Source organism: Vanellus vanellus (genome assembly GCF_965231255.1).
Source record: "Vanellus vanellus genome assembly, chromosome: 15".
Classification (NCBI taxonomy): domain Eukaryota; kingdom Metazoa; phylum Chordata; class Aves; order Charadriiformes; family Charadriidae; genus Vanellus; species Vanellus vanellus.
The window spans coordinates 10,278,223-10,294,857 of record NC_138920.1 but is presented as its reverse complement, the minus strand read 5'-3'; the positions used below and the strand labels follow the sequence as shown (position 1 = coordinate 10,294,857).

General features: G+C 48.6%; 1 protein-coding gene across 1 annotated transcript in view; it reads left to right on the top strand.

The window, feature by feature from the left end:
- Window positions 1-643: 643 nt before the first annotated feature.
- NFATC2 (nuclear factor of activated T cells 2) overlaps window positions 644-16,635 on the top strand; it is a gene marked incomplete at both ends in the record, with an annotated part of 88,658 nt that continues 72,666 nt past the window's right edge. The window contains 3 exons of the mRNA XM_082491128.1: window positions 644-794; window positions 9,407-10,433; window positions 11,791-11,959. Coding sequence (XP_082347254.1) covers window positions 644-794; window positions 9,407-10,433; window positions 11,791-11,959 — 1,347 coding nt within the window. The remainder of the gene's footprint in view (window positions 795-9,406; window positions 10,434-11,790; window positions 11,960-16,635) is intronic.

The window sequence follows — 16,635 nt, the reverse complement described above, 5'->3', positions numbered from 1 at the left end:
ACAGCAAGCCATGGTCAACCCTGTAGGGTAACAGGGCAGAGACAGTGCACCGAATGGGGGCTGAGCGGGGTTTCTGGAGTCCCCCATCCCTGTGCAAGGCCATTACCTCCCTCGCAGCGCTGCTTTTCCCTTCTCCGCCCCACCTCCCCAGGCCCCTCTGCTCCGCTCTCCCACCACGACCCCCGCAGGCATCCCCCTCCGCAGGCACCCCCCGCTCCCCCGGGGCCGGTGCGGTGCGGCCCGGGCCGGGCTCCTCCTCCCCGGGGGCGGCCCCGGCGGCAGGTGGCTGCTCGGCAGCAGGAAGCCGCCACCGATCGTCGCGCCGCTCCCCGTCGTGTGCCGCCGCCGGGGCTCGCCGCCCGCACCCCCCGCCGTCGGGGGCAGCCGCGCCCGCCTCAGCGACCCCCCGGGAGATCTTTGTTGTGTTTTGTTTTTTTTTGTTTTTTCTTGTTTTCCTCCTTTTTTTTTCTTTTTTGTTTTGTTTGTTTTTCTCCCCTCCAACTCCACTTGCGCGTGGAAGGATACCGACGGCTTTCGCGGCGGCTGTCGCACTCGGGGCTCCTCTCAGCAGCCGGCCAGCCCCGGGCGAGCCTCCCCGAGCCTCCCCTCCCGCCCCGCCGCTGCCAGGCGGGCCCTGGCCGCGATGAGCGCCGCCGCCCAGGCTCCGGAGCCCGACCCGCAGGAGGGGGGGCCCGGGCACGGCCCCGGCCCCGGCGCGGCCCGTGAGGGCAGCCCGCAGGAGGAGTTTGACTTCTCCATCCTCTTCGACTACGACTACCTGAAGCCGATCGAAGGTTGGTGAGGAGCCGCCGCCGCAGAAGGAGCCGCTGCCGCGCCCCGACGGGGCGGCCGGGCCGCCACTGCCGGACCCAGCGGCTCCGGGCCGGGCGCTGCCTGCGCCCTCCGGCAGCCCCTGGGAGGGCGGTGGAGACCCGGGGTGCCGCCGGGCCCCTGCCCTGCCCGGGGCCAGCCCTGCCGGGCCCCCTCGGTGGGTTTGCAGCCGGGCATGTGCCCCCGCTGCGGCTGCCCGGGACCGGAGTGGCGGTGGATGGCGAGCGGCGCGCTGCTCCACGGGCCGTGCTCGGGGCTGGGCTTTTCGGTGCTGCTTTAGCACAGGCGCTTGCGAATGGTCACTGCCACTGGAGGCAAGTGGCTTGGTCCTCATCTGGGGATGAGTATCTGAAAGCGGCCGTGGGACCTGCCTGTTATTTACAAGGTTGTGCACCCGGGTATGAGAGCGCAGCTGTAAAAGACACAGCAGAAGAGCTCGGCTCGCTTGGTCTCCTTGTGACCATCATCATTGTGGTAGAGGGTGTTCTGGAAACTCAACAAGGCAGCTTGAGCACCAGGTCTAGGAGCCCCAAGGAATTAGTTACCTGCAGTGAGGCTGACCATCCTGCTTGGATGGCAAGGAGCTGGGGAGATCTAGTTTCCAGTTTGGGTCCAAACACCGTAAGCTCAAGTTAAAATAATAATGAAAAAAAAAAAAGATTTGCAGACTGTTCTCCTACTTTTCTAAGTTTATGCCAGTCTGTGATACTAAAAGCACTGTGACAAGTGTTCCCTGACTTTCTAAATGGTAATTCTGTTGATGATACTAAAAAGCAGTACTTCCTATCCCGTAAAATACAGATTTGTGTAAAGCAGACAAAGCCAAAAGAGACAGGACCCAGAGGAAAGAATTGCTGGGATATTGTTTCTAAGCTACATTCGTTTTGATTCTGCACAGTTGAGAGGTGGCATTTCTCTAGGGCATTTGAAGAAAGAGATGTTGTGTTCCTAGGGGAGAGTGCGGGAAGAGACCTGTTTGGCCTAAATCGTGGTATCATTAGCGAAATGGAGAGTTGTTACTGAATTTTATTCATTGCATACTTGTTTATATATACAGATGTGCACCAGAATCAAAGCTGAATGAGGATGGTTAATGTCATCAAATGTACAAAGCTGAATTTTCTTTCAAGGTTTGGTGTAGATCAAACCATGCTAAAATAAATCCACGATGGGGAGAAGTCAATGATTTTAATGAAAATACATTAAATCTCAGTGAAAGCTTCAGGTGCTGAGTTTTTTCACATCTTTATAGTGGAGTGCTGCGGTGAAGCCTTAAGTGGGAAGTTCCACAGAATATAATAGTACGTAGGTGGGGGGTAGAAAGTTTAATCTTCAAACCACATAAATGCAGAGCAGTGTGTGCTTGTAGTAGAAGTAACATCCTTCTTGAGCCTGCTTTCTCCACATTTGAATGACTGGAAACTATAATTAGTAGTAATTTTGTTTGTTCCAAAGATGGAAATCATTAGCATAAAAAAAAATCACAACCATATATACTAGCATTGTAATCTGGAGAACATTCTCCCTCGCTTTGAAAAGGCACCAGCTAGAGTCTGTAAGCAATCCAGTATACATCCGTGACCTTTAATGTACAGAAGATTAAAGCGTGTTTACACGAGAACAGAAAATGTTCAAATTTTGAGAAGGGGCTTTATCCACATGCTGGTGGTGAACGATGCTGGTTGTTCATGTGCGATTCTGGCCTCATCTGAACTGCAGTTGGGAAAACAAGTCCTTTTCAGCAGAGGATTCAAAATGGAACCAAAACCATAGGAGTGTCTGTGGATCCCAGCACTCCAGTCTGGTTCCTACAGTCAAAGCCCGTTTGAAAGGCTCTGGTTTCCTGAGAGTCTGGCTGCTCCACCCACCGCTCACAACAAGTCCTACAATAACAAATCCCTGTACACATGCTAAAAGTGATTTTTTTTTTCTTAGGGAAAAAAATGTAAATTTGGGGCTCTAGGAATGGATTGGGATGAAAGTTTATTTCTGATAAACAATTTTTTAAAAGGCTGGGATTTGACAGTATCCACCTAAGCTTGTGTTTTAAAAGTAGGATCTATATCACAACTTGTTGCCATGGAAATGCCAGAAATATCCTTACTGAAAGCAGTTGGCATTCAGGAGTGCTTATGTGTGCCTGAGACAACAGGAACATGGACTGCTATAAAAGCAACAGGGGAAAAAAGGGTAAATAAAAATCCTACAGTCAATATTATTAATATTAGATATTCCTCTCTAAGCCAACCATTTCCAAAAGCAGGAGTGCTGTACAGAGTGCCATTTTCCATGTGCCTTTTACTTTTACCCTTACTTGCCAGGCTTTAATTAGTTGTCATCTTCTTGGCATTTGCAAACCAGAAACCTCTGCCTTCAGCAGACCGCACTCAGAGTTGTGCCCGGGTGAACAGGTTTTGGGAACTTTGGGCAAAGTGGGTATCCTGTGCTGTTAGGTTGAAATTGTGATTTCGCTTGGGCGTGTTTTCTGTCTCCTTTAAAAAAAAATGCGTTAGATGCTTTCCCTTGAGAGATACCTGTGGAGGTATCACTAGTGGTATCCCAGGTTTTAGCTTGTTTCAAACTTGAGAGGTGCTGAATATCCTTCTTTCTCAGTGGAGAAGACTGCAGAAAATCAGTGAGCATTTGAACTAGCTCCTGCCAATGGAACTCCTGGATGAGTAAGTTCTGATGACTGCTTTCCGTATTACTCCATAATACCTGTTGTTTGCCACTAGGAGAGATGAAATACTGGAAAGCCAGACAGCTTCAGCAGCTCACTTCATGTGTTCTGTGTTCACTGTGTGATGATCCACTGACAGGTAAAGCTGCTGCATAATTTTTAATATTAGAGGTTACCCTTCTGAGTGGTGTTTTGAAACTTAAAATCCAATCAAAGCCCATCTTTAAATAAGATTCGAGACAAAATCCTGCCCTAAGACAACAGGTGAGAACGCAAATGGGAAAGAGTATTCTCTGATAGGTTCAAGCCTTTGTTGTAGCTCAGCAGACTCTTACATTGCATCTGGTGATATGAATCTACAAGGTCTATGTATGTATGACATAGAGAGGGGAAGCAGGGAGCATCTATAAATATTAATATTCCTCTAAGTGCTTGTTTGTATGTAGACAGGCTCCCAGGGACATCGGCACATCTTGTAGGTGTCAAGCCCTGTATAATTTGCCTCATTCCTTCTTTTTCTCCCTACTACAAAGCTATTAAAAGGAAAAAAAAAATGCTTGCAGCTGAGGTCTGGTGACTGGCTCAGTAACACAGGAGGCAGTGTTCAGCGGCAGCTCTGCAGTGAGGAGACAAATATGCACATGTAACAGAGAACACCAGATTTCACTCAGGAAACCAACTTTCACTTTGAGCTTCCCAGCAGCTACTGTAAATAACAGGCGACTCGGCTTTTGAAAAACGCAAGAAAGGACCAGCCCCTTCAAATTACAATAAGCAAATTAATTAAAAAAAAATCTGGACTCATCTACTTATGCAAATAAGTAACTTGATTTAAATCCCAGGGCAGCAAACGGATGTGAGGTCAAAACCAAACTTCTCCCCCTGCCCTCCCTTGTCCCGCAGGCAGCTATCTTTAGCTTTTCCTAGATGATAGTTTGTATAAACCCGTCGTGGAATGTAGTTGCTGGGGTGATCTGTTATTCCCTAATTTCATGCTAATTGGCAAGGTCACATTTGGCTGACTGAATGGCTTTGAAGTTACTGCCTTGTTTAAAAACCAGCGGAGGGTGGGCCCTGGCAAAGCCGTGTGCGCCCTGTCCGGCCTGGGAAATGGCTGGAGCCCAGCAGGACCCGGTGTGGGTTTTCCTTTCGGGGGTGTGTGAAAAGGAGTGTTTTAAAATCAAGGGCTAAGTCCTCTGAAGCTTAAATCCCATGATCTTTTCCACCTGTGTTTTAACTCCTCTAGCTAATCAGTACTAAAGTCCTGAAGATCCCCACCTGGGGAGGTTGCCCACCCACCAGATGGTGGCTGGGCTGTCTGTGGCATGTGTGAGTCTGTCTATAGGAGCTGGTCTGCTGTTTGTTTACAACACGGTAGCACCCAGAGCCCTGCTTCCATCCCCTGTCGCGGGAAGAGGAGAGGTGGGCTGGTGAGTTTGTAATTGGGTAAAGGCTGTGGAAAAAAGGGGGGAGTAAGCGCTGACAGCTTGGAGGCAGTTTGGGTGGGATCCTCGGGGGCTTGGGGGGAGGACATCCCTACTGGTGAGACTTGGGTGATGGAGGGGAGTGGTGGAGTCAGTTTGCTGATGGTAAAGCTGCGTGAGAGCGTAAGGAGGTGCCCGCGTTGTCTGGGTGTGAAGCTCGCTTTCTTCTAACCTCCTTTCCAACAAGAAGGATCTTTTGGTACTGAATCAGAGGGTGATTCAGCGGTGAAACCTCGGGCTCGAAATGCCACAGTGAAGGGAGGTGGGGACGCGCTGTAACTGCCCGTGCGGGGGGTGTCCCAGGGGCTGTGCTGAGGCTGCTGCGCTGCTCTCCGAGATGTCCCTCGGAAGAGCAACGGAGAGGACAGCCCTTTGCTGGGGGATTTCAGTCCGTCTTCTGGGATGTAATGTCCAGGGACAGATGAGCCCGTGAAGGTGGCACAACCGAGGGTGCAAAGCTCTGCCTCTGAGGCTTTCGCACAAAGCTTTCAAAGCTGCTTCTTGAAAAACTCCTTTGCTGGGTTGATCGGTCACGGAATTGCTCTCTCCTCAGGGGGTGCAATGGCCTCTCAGCCGCCGTCTCCAGCGTGGCGGCGGGCCAGCAGCGAGGTTTGCTGTCCTCAGCTCCTGCCACCCTAACCAAGCTCACCTCGGGGAGAAGCGCGGCTGTCGCTGGGGCCGTCTGCCTGGAGCCATTCCTGTGCCCGGGGCTGCTCCGCCTTCCCGCTTGGTGTCTGCAAACGCAGAGAGAACGGTGCCGGGGAACCACCTCTCCCCGTCCCCTCCACTCAAAGGCAGGAGCTTGACGTTGTTTACAGAGCCGAACTCCCGGCGTGCTCGCCCGCGGTGGCTGGGACGTCGGCTCGGGTCTGCCCCTTCCTCCGGTGGATTCCAAGCCCCAGCCCGCCTTAGCCAAGTTGGCCGGAGCCGGGCAGCCAGTCCCCTCCTGCTGAAGCAAAAAGCAGAATTCCTCCCGATTTCGAAGGCAGAGGCGGTTATTTCGGGAGAGCAGCGCTTGCTGCGTCACCCAGCCGTCTCTTTTCCCTCCGGGGCGAGGTCAGAGCTTTGCGTCGGAGCATCACCGGCGTTTCCATGGCGACAGACCCTGACAGGGCCACCGGCGTGGGCAGTAGCGCTCGGGACAGTGATTTCATTGTACCTCCGGAGTTACGCGGGGCTAGGACTTGGTGGGGAGATCTCCCCAAACCCCCCAGGCCTCCCAAGCCCTGCCTCCTGACGAAGCCCTGCCGATGAGTCAGGGCCGGCAGCCTCAGCCTCTGGGCATCGCTGCCCGGGCCGGTCCCCAGGGCGATCTTCAAACCAGCCGGGGTTTTCTTGTCTGCAGTCTTGCCCACATTCCCTTGCCGCTGCCTGCTTTATTGATAATTTGCCATGCAGGGGGGGGGGGGGGGGGGGAACTAAATATTTTTGCTCAGCAGAAGGCTGTGGGTGTTGTCTGCTTGGCAAAGGGCGCCTGCCTCCCTCGCTGCCCGCCAGCGCCGGCGCAGCGATCCCGGTAAAGCGCGGCGGAGTGCTCTGCCAGAGCGCCGGGGGAAGGCAAGGGCATGTTGCAGCTTGTTGTTGTGCGTAAACGTTGTTATTAATATCTGTAACATGGATCTTCCTGGAGGGTGAATACCGAGGATGAACGTGCTCATTTAAACACAGTATTTTGGGTGGTGGGGATGGGGAAGAAAATTTGGGTTATCCCTAATTTTTAATGGGCAGAAAGTGTGTGTGTGTGTGTGTGTGTGTGAGATGAGCGTGCTCATTTAAATACAATATTTCAGGGGAAAAAAAAAAAAAGAAAACTTCAGTTATCCCCAGTTTTGAATGGGCGGAAGATGTGTGTGTGGTGTCAACGTGCTCCAGATTTTTAATGGGCAGAAAGTGTGTGTGTGGGATGAACATGCTCATTTAAACACAATATTTCAGGGGGAAAAAACCTCCAACTTGGGTTATCCCCAATTTTTAATGGGCAGAAAGAGTGCGTGGGGTGTGTCTGTTATTCACAAGACTTTAAAAATTACACATGCACATACAAATAGGTCTTTGCTTTCCCATACCCCTCAACACTCATTCACACGTGCCAGCGTTGCTGCTTGGCACGTGTTGGGAGTTGTGATTTTTTTTTTTTTACCTGTTGTCTGTGTACCTGGCACAGATAACGCGGTTTAATGTGTACGATGGGGGCAGCTCTCGCCGTAGGTGTGTCGAGTGGGGAACTGAAACAGTTGCCTGTTCCTTGATGTGAAGCTGTTGACCCTGGAGAGCTTTTTTGGGATTACTGGTCACTGTACGAGTCCTGTAGCAAGTCCTGGCATCAAGCCTCGCTCTGCTTGGTGCTGATTTTGCTCCCTTGCATCAGCTTAAATCAGCATGATTCTTCCGAAAGTGGTGGGAGGGATGTTTTGTGTGACTGCGGAGGGGTGTGTTGCTCTGTTGAGTCCAAAGGAGCGATGAGTTTTATTCAAAGTGAATCATAGCATCAGTATCTAGGCTTGATGCGTCAGAGTTTGAGTGATGTGAATGACACGCTGTTCCTCTGAGTGCCAAAGCTCTGATATCTGAGATCAACGATGCTAAAAATACGTTCAGCTCAAAATTCAGTTACTCATCGCTGTTTTCCCCATCCCCAAAACAGCTGTGTGCTGGGATTAAAAGCCAGAGGGAACCTTAAGAAATCTGCAAGCTGGACTCCCCCAGTTTTCTCCCATCCCATCACATAGGCGTTCTGTGTGTTGGTTTGTTTGGTCGGCTGTCATTTTTTTCCCACTAAACATGAAGGCTCAGCAATTCCGGCTACATTTTTTTTTTGTGGAGTTTTCTCCAGGTTGTGCAAAACATTGAGCACAAAAAGTAGTAGTCAAAAATCAGTGGAGAATTTTGCTTTAAGGAAAAACAATTTTTTTTTTTCTTTTTTAAGGATTTGCTTAAACTAAGAAGTGTTTAAAACTGAAAAGGAACAGAACCACCCTGAGATTAATAAGTCTATCTGTGTGCGAAAGTTTTACTACTATCTCTTGCTACTTTTGCAGAAAGCACAGCCAGCTCCTGCCTGGCTTTATGTACAATGTTATTTGCTCATGGGAAATGCTCCCTCATATAGTGCAGGAGTTAGAGAAAATGCTGAAACCGTTATTTAAATGATTAAATGATACTCTCTGCCTACGACACATACTGATCTGTGCCCAAGGGTGAGCAGATAGTGCAAATTAATTTCAAACTGTGGAGCTGTTTCAGATATTTCCTGCTGGGTACGTGGAAATCTTTAAAAACGTAAAAATCCTGATATTATTTTGCATGCTTTTGTGTAAAGACAAGTATTATTCAGCTCCCAGGCTGGGGAAGCTACAGGAGCTGATGTACATCGAGGGGTCTGTCCCAGGGATACCTGGTGTGACTCTGCTCTCTCGGATGCCGCTGGCATTAAGCGCCTGATGGGGTGCTGGGACGAGATCAGAACTGGGCTCAGCGATGCCGGTGGGAATTCCGTGTTGCCTAGAAGCACCCCTGTACTCTGCAACCTGGGGATTGTTTGCAAGATTAAGAATCTCTGAAAATTGAGGATTTATTTGCACCAGGAGAGAGGGTTGCACTGAATACTTACCTGTTACTGTGTATTTTATAATCCTTCTCTGGCCAAAATGTTCCTTGAGCTGAAATTGGAAAGTGATTGCCTGTAACCATGGGGCTGGGTCCTCCCTCTCTCTCTTTTCTAACAAATACTTTTGAATATGTTTTCTGATCATCTGGTGCTTTCTCATGTGAAACCTGTCACCGAAACGTGTTGACCTGATACAGAACCAAACAAATCGGCACACAGAACTGACTTTTTAATTGAAGAGCTTGAGCTCAGCTTTGGTTTCATGAAGCCTTTTCTGGCTGGATTTGCTGTGTAAGAAAGGTTTTCTCCCTTCACCAAAAGCCGTTCCTCAACTTTTTGGTCTTTCATAGACCTATTTGGAAGTGGTTTTCTGATGTGATGGTCTCAGTCCAGCTCCTAGCTGCCAGAAGTCGACCAAAGTCACAGCACCCCAATTGGCACGAAGGGGTACACTTAGCAGAAGGAGGAGGAAGGGCAGCACTGAAACGGGCAGAGAGGCTGACGTGGCGCCGACCCTTCCAGGTGACCCCTCTAGCTCAGGGCTCAGGTAGAGGGAGTCCGGCCGGGCGGCGTGGACGTGTTTGCAGTGCTTTTGTCCATGCTGCATCTGCTCTGAGCACTTGAGCTTCCCTGGCTGTTAATCCAGTACTTTTCACAAGCATTAATTGCAGTTAAAAAGAATTAAGCAAATATTTACCTACTATCAGATCACAACCAGCTTATAAATATGCATTTTTTTTAATCCATGATTGCTCAGCTTCTGTAATAATATTTATAGTCTTAAAGAGACCCTTCTTTTTCCAGAAGAACCGACTCCACATAAAACCAACAGCCCACCTTCTGGAGTTACATACGCTCATGATGCCTTGGACTGTGGCCTCAAGCCATGCCCCCTGCCTTTTTCTAGCGTTTCTGCAGATCCCATGGGCAGATATGGACAGCCAGATAGCATAGGGACAACACCTACACACCCTGCCAACACTGCAGGGGCCTCTGCTCCGAGCCCTAGGATTGAAATTACTCCATATCATGAACTGATTCATTCAGGGGGTCCCTTCCGCAGCAGAGACACAGATGTTCTTTTGGTAGAACATCAGTCAAACTCAGCTACCGCTAGCCCAAGGGTTACCCTGCCTGTCCCTGGCTTTGAGGGCTACAGAGAACCACTGTGTTTGAGCCCAGCTAGTAGCGGCTCCTCTGCAAGTTTCATTTCAGAGACAAATGTATCTCCTTGCACATCACCATGTGTTTCACCAAATAATGGTCCTAGTGATGACCTTTGTCCACAGTTTCAAAACATCCATACTCATTATTCTCCTAGAACCTCTCCAATAATGTCACCACGAACAAGCATCACGGAGGAAACCTGCTTGGGACGACATTCACCATCACCCTGTCCCAACTCAAGGTCTTCATCACCAGGTGCAAAACGGAGGTACTCTTGCACTGAGCTCTACAGTAGTCAGCTGCCTTCCACTTCTCCACGACAGTCAAGGACCCCCTCTCCACAATCCTCTCCTCGCATCCCTTTGAGAGAAGACAACTCTTCAGTTATTTACACGCAGTTGCCCAGCGCTTCTCTTTCCATGGATGCTATGAACAGCCTTCCTACAGATCCTTCCTGTGGCGTTCCCACGAAAATTTGGAAAACCAGCCCTGATCCTTCATCAATGCCTTCCCACAAAAACAGCATTCCATGTCACGTCTTTCAGACTGTTGACTTCCACGGGCCTTGCGAGCAGGAGGACAGGAGAAACTCAGCCCCAGAATCAATTTTATTGGTACCTCCATCCTGGACAAAGCAACTGGTGCCTGCAATACCGATCTGCAGGTACGTAATGCTTCTCGTGGTTGTGTGTTTTCTCATGGTGCGATGCCCTCTGTCATGCATGGTGCTCCCTGGGTGGTGTTTCCTTGGGCAGATCCTGCTGCAGACCCAAGCTACGTACTCAGGGGCAGCACTGGCAGCACCATTATGATTCCGAGAGATGAAAAAATCTGGGTTTGGAAGAAACATCATCAAAAAGGTTCATTGACAGCACAGCATATGACAAATTCAGTTTTCCAAATTATTTGTCTAAAAGCAGATTGCAAACAGCCTTTGACAAAGGCTAAACACTCTTGTTCCATCCTGCAGCTTTTAAAGAAAGTGGTTTGTTTGCTTTTCTAAATTCAGGCAATGTCTCGCTTTCAAATTTCCATCAAGGATGAAAATGCTTTAAATATTTCCTGATTCAAAATAGAGCACTCTGCTCCAAGTCAGACCGAGCATTCGGTCAACCCCAAGTGACTTATTGTTGGTTGTTAATTTGTTAATTGCCGTTTAACCCAAATCTCAGTCTTTGGCACTACCCTCATCAACTCCCTCCATTGTCTGGCGCTGGGGGCAGGAAGGTCTGGACCCTGAGCGGTCCACATCAGCCAGCGTGGAGGTTGCCAAATGTGTGATGCCACTTGCAGTCACCGCTGGCGCCCCGTCAGCCCTGCCATCCCGCTCGGCAGCAAGGTTGTCCCCACGCTGAGGTTGTCCCGTGCTGCTCCTGACCTGCTAAACACAAATTGCGAGTGGAAGAACGTGGGCTGTGACTTTCCATGGCTTCTTAGATTGGTCCTGGCAGCAGTTTGTACTAACAAAGGAGGAGTTGTTTAAAGTCCCGTGCAAGCTCTAGTTGTACATTTTGATGTGTTAATCTCGTGCTGTAAAGCCTTGTGTATTTTGATAACAGGAAAACTAGTATCAGGTAAGAATATTTAGCATTTTATTTGTGTGCATTTTAATATTTATGGAAATCATAAATATTAATAATTTACGCAACTGGTAAGTAATGGTAAATGGAGCTATTTCACAATATGTGTTTTGTGATCGAAGTTTAAGAAGCATAGCAAAAGTTAGATGAAAGAGGGGGATCTCTGAAAAAATATAATTGCTACAGATATCTCTGTTGAAGAAATAGAAGTATTCTCTTATATTCTGCAAGGCCCCCAGAAATTGTTGTGTTCGTCCTGAGGTTCAGCAAAGTTTGTAATCAAACATGAGCAGGACAGCATATTCTCGTTGATGTTAATAGCAGACTCCTAAAGGTTTTGGTGAGAGCAGCCCTGGCGGGGCACTTGGAGGAAGAAGGGATCAGGACTTTGAGAAATTAAGTGCTAAAGAGTTTCAGCTGGTGTGGTCTCTCTCTGCCCAGTTTGCCCGTCCAGTCGCTCCCACCCCTCGAGTGGCCGCTCTCCAGCCAGTCTGGCTCCTACGAGCTGCGGATCGAGGTCCAGCCGAAGCCCCACCACCGGGCGCACTACGAGACGGAGGGGAGCCGAGGGGCCGTCAAGGCACCGACCGGAGGCCACCCGGTCGTCCAGGTAAGGGACTGGAGAACAACTCCGTGGAGGAAAAGTCGGGGGCGAGTTCATTTTTGAAAGTCTTGCTGGTGGCTGACCCTGCAAGAGGGGAGCATGTGAACCTGGGTGTGCTTATAGATGTGCATAAAGGAGCTGAAGTTGAAGTTGTGGCAAAGTCCTGGATGTTTGGAAAGTTGGTTTGGATTAGCTTGTGAAAGGTCAGAAACTTAGGGAAGTATTTCTCACGTTTTCTGGGCTATATGTTAAATCTCCTGTGACCCAGCTCTGTCATAAGATGCTCAGCTGCCCTGAATCCCAGCTGAGCCCATTTTGCCTTGAGAACAGACTCTTCTGTGTAAACTAGGGCTTTTTGTGAGGTTCAAAATGTACAGACATCAAGCCTGGCTTTCAAACTCAGCGTAGCTCAGTGACCGACTCTGGGAGGAGTGGCTGACACGCCGGAAGGCTGTGCCGCCTTCCAGCGTGACCTGGACTGCTCTGGCCGGGGCTTGGACTGGGTGAGCTCCAGAGGTCCCTTCCAACCCTGACCATTCTGTGATTCAATGACCTACCAAACAGATTTAAAATAACCAGCAGATCGCATTAGAAGTGCGGCACCGTGTCCTCCTGCCAGCGGTGAGTGAGGGTGTTGGCGCTGTGCCCCCCCAGGTCCCCGCAGAGCGAGTCCATGCGGCAGAGTTGCTGTCTGTGTTTCTGGCTGTATCCAACCTCAGTTGCTCTCCCGTCCATACAGCCAGACTGTACGTGACCCCTACGCGTTCACTTGAGGTTTAAAGAAAGGCACAGCAACCTTCATTAACCTCGATGGGAGTTGGATTAGGAAGGTGTGGAAGTTAAACTGGAGTTTCCCCGGAGTTAACAGCTGCCTTTTGTTAGGAATGTCTTTCATGCATTTGCTTTTTCCTTTTTCCTTTATTCTTTTTTTTTGTTTTGGTTTGTGTTTGTTTTTTTTTTTTTTTTTTTTCTGTCCTCCGGCTACCTGGTAGAACTTCTAATTTTAAGCCCATTTAAGTTTAGGTCAGAGAGTTTCAGCCGTGTGTAATTCAGGCACTCAGTACATCTGTTTCAACCTAGTGCCTGGTTTATATGTAACCTGCTGACGCCGTGTCCCGCCTCGCCTGCAGTTCTGCTTGTCATCTGTGGTACCGCTGCCTTCTGTTGTCCTGGGTGGGCACCACCACAGGGAAACCTGTACTGGCGGCTGTAGTCGTGTGATAAGGAGGCAGCAGGGCAAGATAATTACATAGCAAAGAGGATAATTTCAAGAAAAAGTTTGGCCTCTATAAAGCTGTAAATACAGTGGGATTTGTAATGCTGTAGAGAAAGGGTGAATGAGTTTAGGCAGGAGCTCCCTTGTGATTTGGGCCGATGTCACTACAGAAACATAATTTTACATCTCTTTTGAGATATCATTTATATTGCCCTAAAGAGTCCAGCGCTGGTCCTAGCTACGTTTGTGAGAAGGGAAGTCACCTTGCTGAAACCAGTGAACAGGATCCGAGCCGCCAGTGGTGGAGGTAGCAAAATTTGGCCCTTTGCTGGCCGGAGGGGTGGATGAGCTGAACCATTATTCTGTTGTGAAGGGTGAGGGGCTTTTCCTTTACTTTTCAAAGGGTAAGGTAAAATGACGGCTGAGTAGCTGCACTGGAGCTATTTGGGGCCGCATCAGTCTTCTCACTCGTTTCCCCCTCGTCTCAGCCAGGCGTTTGGTCGGTGTCGTGAGGTGCTTGGGCCATGTTGCTGGTAATGAGGTACAGCAACTGCACAGAGCACCCACAGCGACAACTTTCGTGAGGCAAAGTTGGGGTCCATCCTGCAGGTGTTCCTCTTACACTCGGGACTTGTTATGGCGAGCACGGACCAGGAAAATACTGAAGTTTATGCTTAATTTTAAGCGTGTGATCGATACCACTAATTTCACTGGGTTGGCTTGTGCTTAACTTCAAACATATGTTAGATATTCCCCCGCAGGCTCGGCCCCTTTTAAAATCAAGCCCTAAATTATTGAATCAATGAATTTGTTTACTGTGGTTGAGCTGGACCTTACATGTACGGACTGGATATTTGAGTAAAGGCTGCAGGATAATAATAAATGGCAATCATATTTGACATACTTTAACATGTGCAATCTCTTTAGTTTATGGATCTGACAACCTCATAGCCCGCTGTGGTGTGTTTGAAGCTACATGGATGTATGAACTATACGGCCAATCAGCACTTGCTCTTTTCTCAGTTTGCTTACAAATATAGTATCATTTACCTTCCCAAGGTATTCCTATCAACCGGATGTTTATTGCAACGAAGGAGTTTCTCATCACATGGGGAAATAGAAGTGCTTTGTTTCCTTCCTGTAATCAATATCAGTCAAAGAGGGATTTATATTTTCTGTTGGAGACAGGAACTGATATTCCTAGTTTTATCATCATTTGCCATCAAGCTTAAGGATCTTAAACTATAAATTCAAAGATCCATGTTAGTTTCCCAAGCAGATGTGCCTTTGCACAGCTGTGCCTGCAGATGGGGAAAACATGGACAGTTTCTTTATGAAGGTTTATGATAAACCTGGAAGTGTTTGTTGGATTTGTGTTCTCTTTAACATAACAAGGTTCATATGGGTACAGAGCAATGAGATAGTTGCACCTGTATGGTTTATGACATCTGAAACTCGGGGAAGGCTAGTAAAATCCAAAGCTTTCATTTATGACATTTATTTGGCTTCAAGGTTGTTTTGGTTTTTTTTTTTTCTTTTTCCCCCTCAGTGAATTTTAACTTTCGTGTTCTTGTCAGATGCAAACGGTACAGAAACGGAGAAAATGAAACAGGAGAGCTTTTTAAAAGGTAGATGCTGTGCTGAGGAAAGTTGGCAGGAGTTAAAGGCAGCTGGTTGTAAGGAAATTAAATTAGTTTTCACCAAGTGCTATCTGTGTTTGGCCCCGGAGCAGGAATGGCAGTGTTGGCCCAGGGGTGACAGGGCTGGGGTGCCCTGCAGGCTGCAGACCTGGCGCTGGGGCACACAGCACTTTTCGGATGACAGACTGGAACACGCCACCCTTGGGAATTTTCTGGAGCACTAGGACCTCTCCACAGCAATTTTTTTAATCCAGTGCTGCCTCTCACACTGTTAGACTTAAACACTGAGAAGCCAAGCTTGCCCTGAGTGGCAGCCGCCCACCAAAGTGGTGGGATTTCTGCTGAGGATGAATGTCCCGTTCGTGTCCCATGCATTTTACAGCCACTTTCAATAGACTGCTATTCCACTATTTTGACTACCTTTTCTAAAACGTAATGGAGTTTAAATTTTTTTTCTGAATTTTCTAATTTCCCATTAAATTAACCTTCCACATGACTAATTATCAGCTGAACCTTCTGGAGGAAGAGATGCTGGCTAGTTTTTGCAGCGTGATGTTGGCCTGCAATATTTATTTTTTGAAAACTCCGTTTTGCATGCAAGTTTCTTCTTTTGGGTGCTCTGAAGCTACAGACCAGCAGATCTCATATCCTCCAGGCCTTATCTTGTGGTTTATCTTTCTGATGCTGCTTCCTCTTCTTCACGTGTCTAGCCCCGAGAGTTTGTGCACAAGGCTCTGCACCAGTTGTGCACTCCAAGTGTGGCAGGAGAAGAGTCTGGTTAATCAAAACCTCTGGCCAGATGGGCCATGCCGAAGAGGGCATTTATTTCGTCTGTCTATGGGAGGAGGAGGCAAGCCATCCATCTCGTGTAGTGTTCACACCACCTAACTTCAGAGACCATCTAGAGTCACATGGAGAAGGGTAGGCTCCCAGTTTAGGTGCTCTGAGTCACTCTTGGGAGGAAAGTACAGCTTGCTATTAACTATAGAGAAACTTGGGCTTCTGTTTTAGGGGTGTATGTTGAATGCCAGTGTGAGTACCCCCTAGATGTTAAGTCACTGAGAACAGCGAGGAAATCCTGCGTAGCAAGGACAAAGCTGGTTTGCAGGCACCCACCATCTCGCAGGTCCATCCAGTCACTGAGACTGCAGAGGAGGGGTAGGCATGATCGTTTTCCTCCTTTCCAACTTTTTTTCACTGATGTTGAGGGACGGCTGCTTGTTTGTACCCAGCTGCTCCAGTCAAGGCTTTGGAAGAGGCTATCCCTTAGGAAAGGCAGCGACTGCTCCCATGCAAAGAGCTTATGGATAAGATTGGAGTAGAGGTGACAATCCAAACACAAACCTAGCTCTCTCCAAGTTCACCCCATGGCAGCAAGCCCTGCCCAGAGGGGTAAAAATCTCCTTTGCATGCTTTTAGGCAAACATCTGTTAAGAAGGACGTGGGTGTATTTGAGTTCTGCTTTGGGATAGGAGAGATGAACTAGATGATTCCTTGGGACTTCTCCCAGTGTTGTTTTCAATAATCCTTCTAGGAACTCCCACCTCTTAGAGGAAATTCAATTTTTTGGGTTGTTGGCTTTGCTTGTTATCCTGTTGTCAAGGGGAAACAGAGCATGTGGTAGCACTTGAGTGATACTGGATGCTGGCATAGGTGTCTGCCTTCTACTGTCCACAGGAAAATGTGGTGATAAGAACCTCTCTGTTTCAGGGGTGAGACATTTGCAGTTCTTCAGCAAAAGTTCTCCTGTCTTTGAACTGTTTAAGGCAGTGATGAGAAGGAAAGACCTTTTCAGTAGCAAAGGTTGGGTCTGGATGAGCTTCACA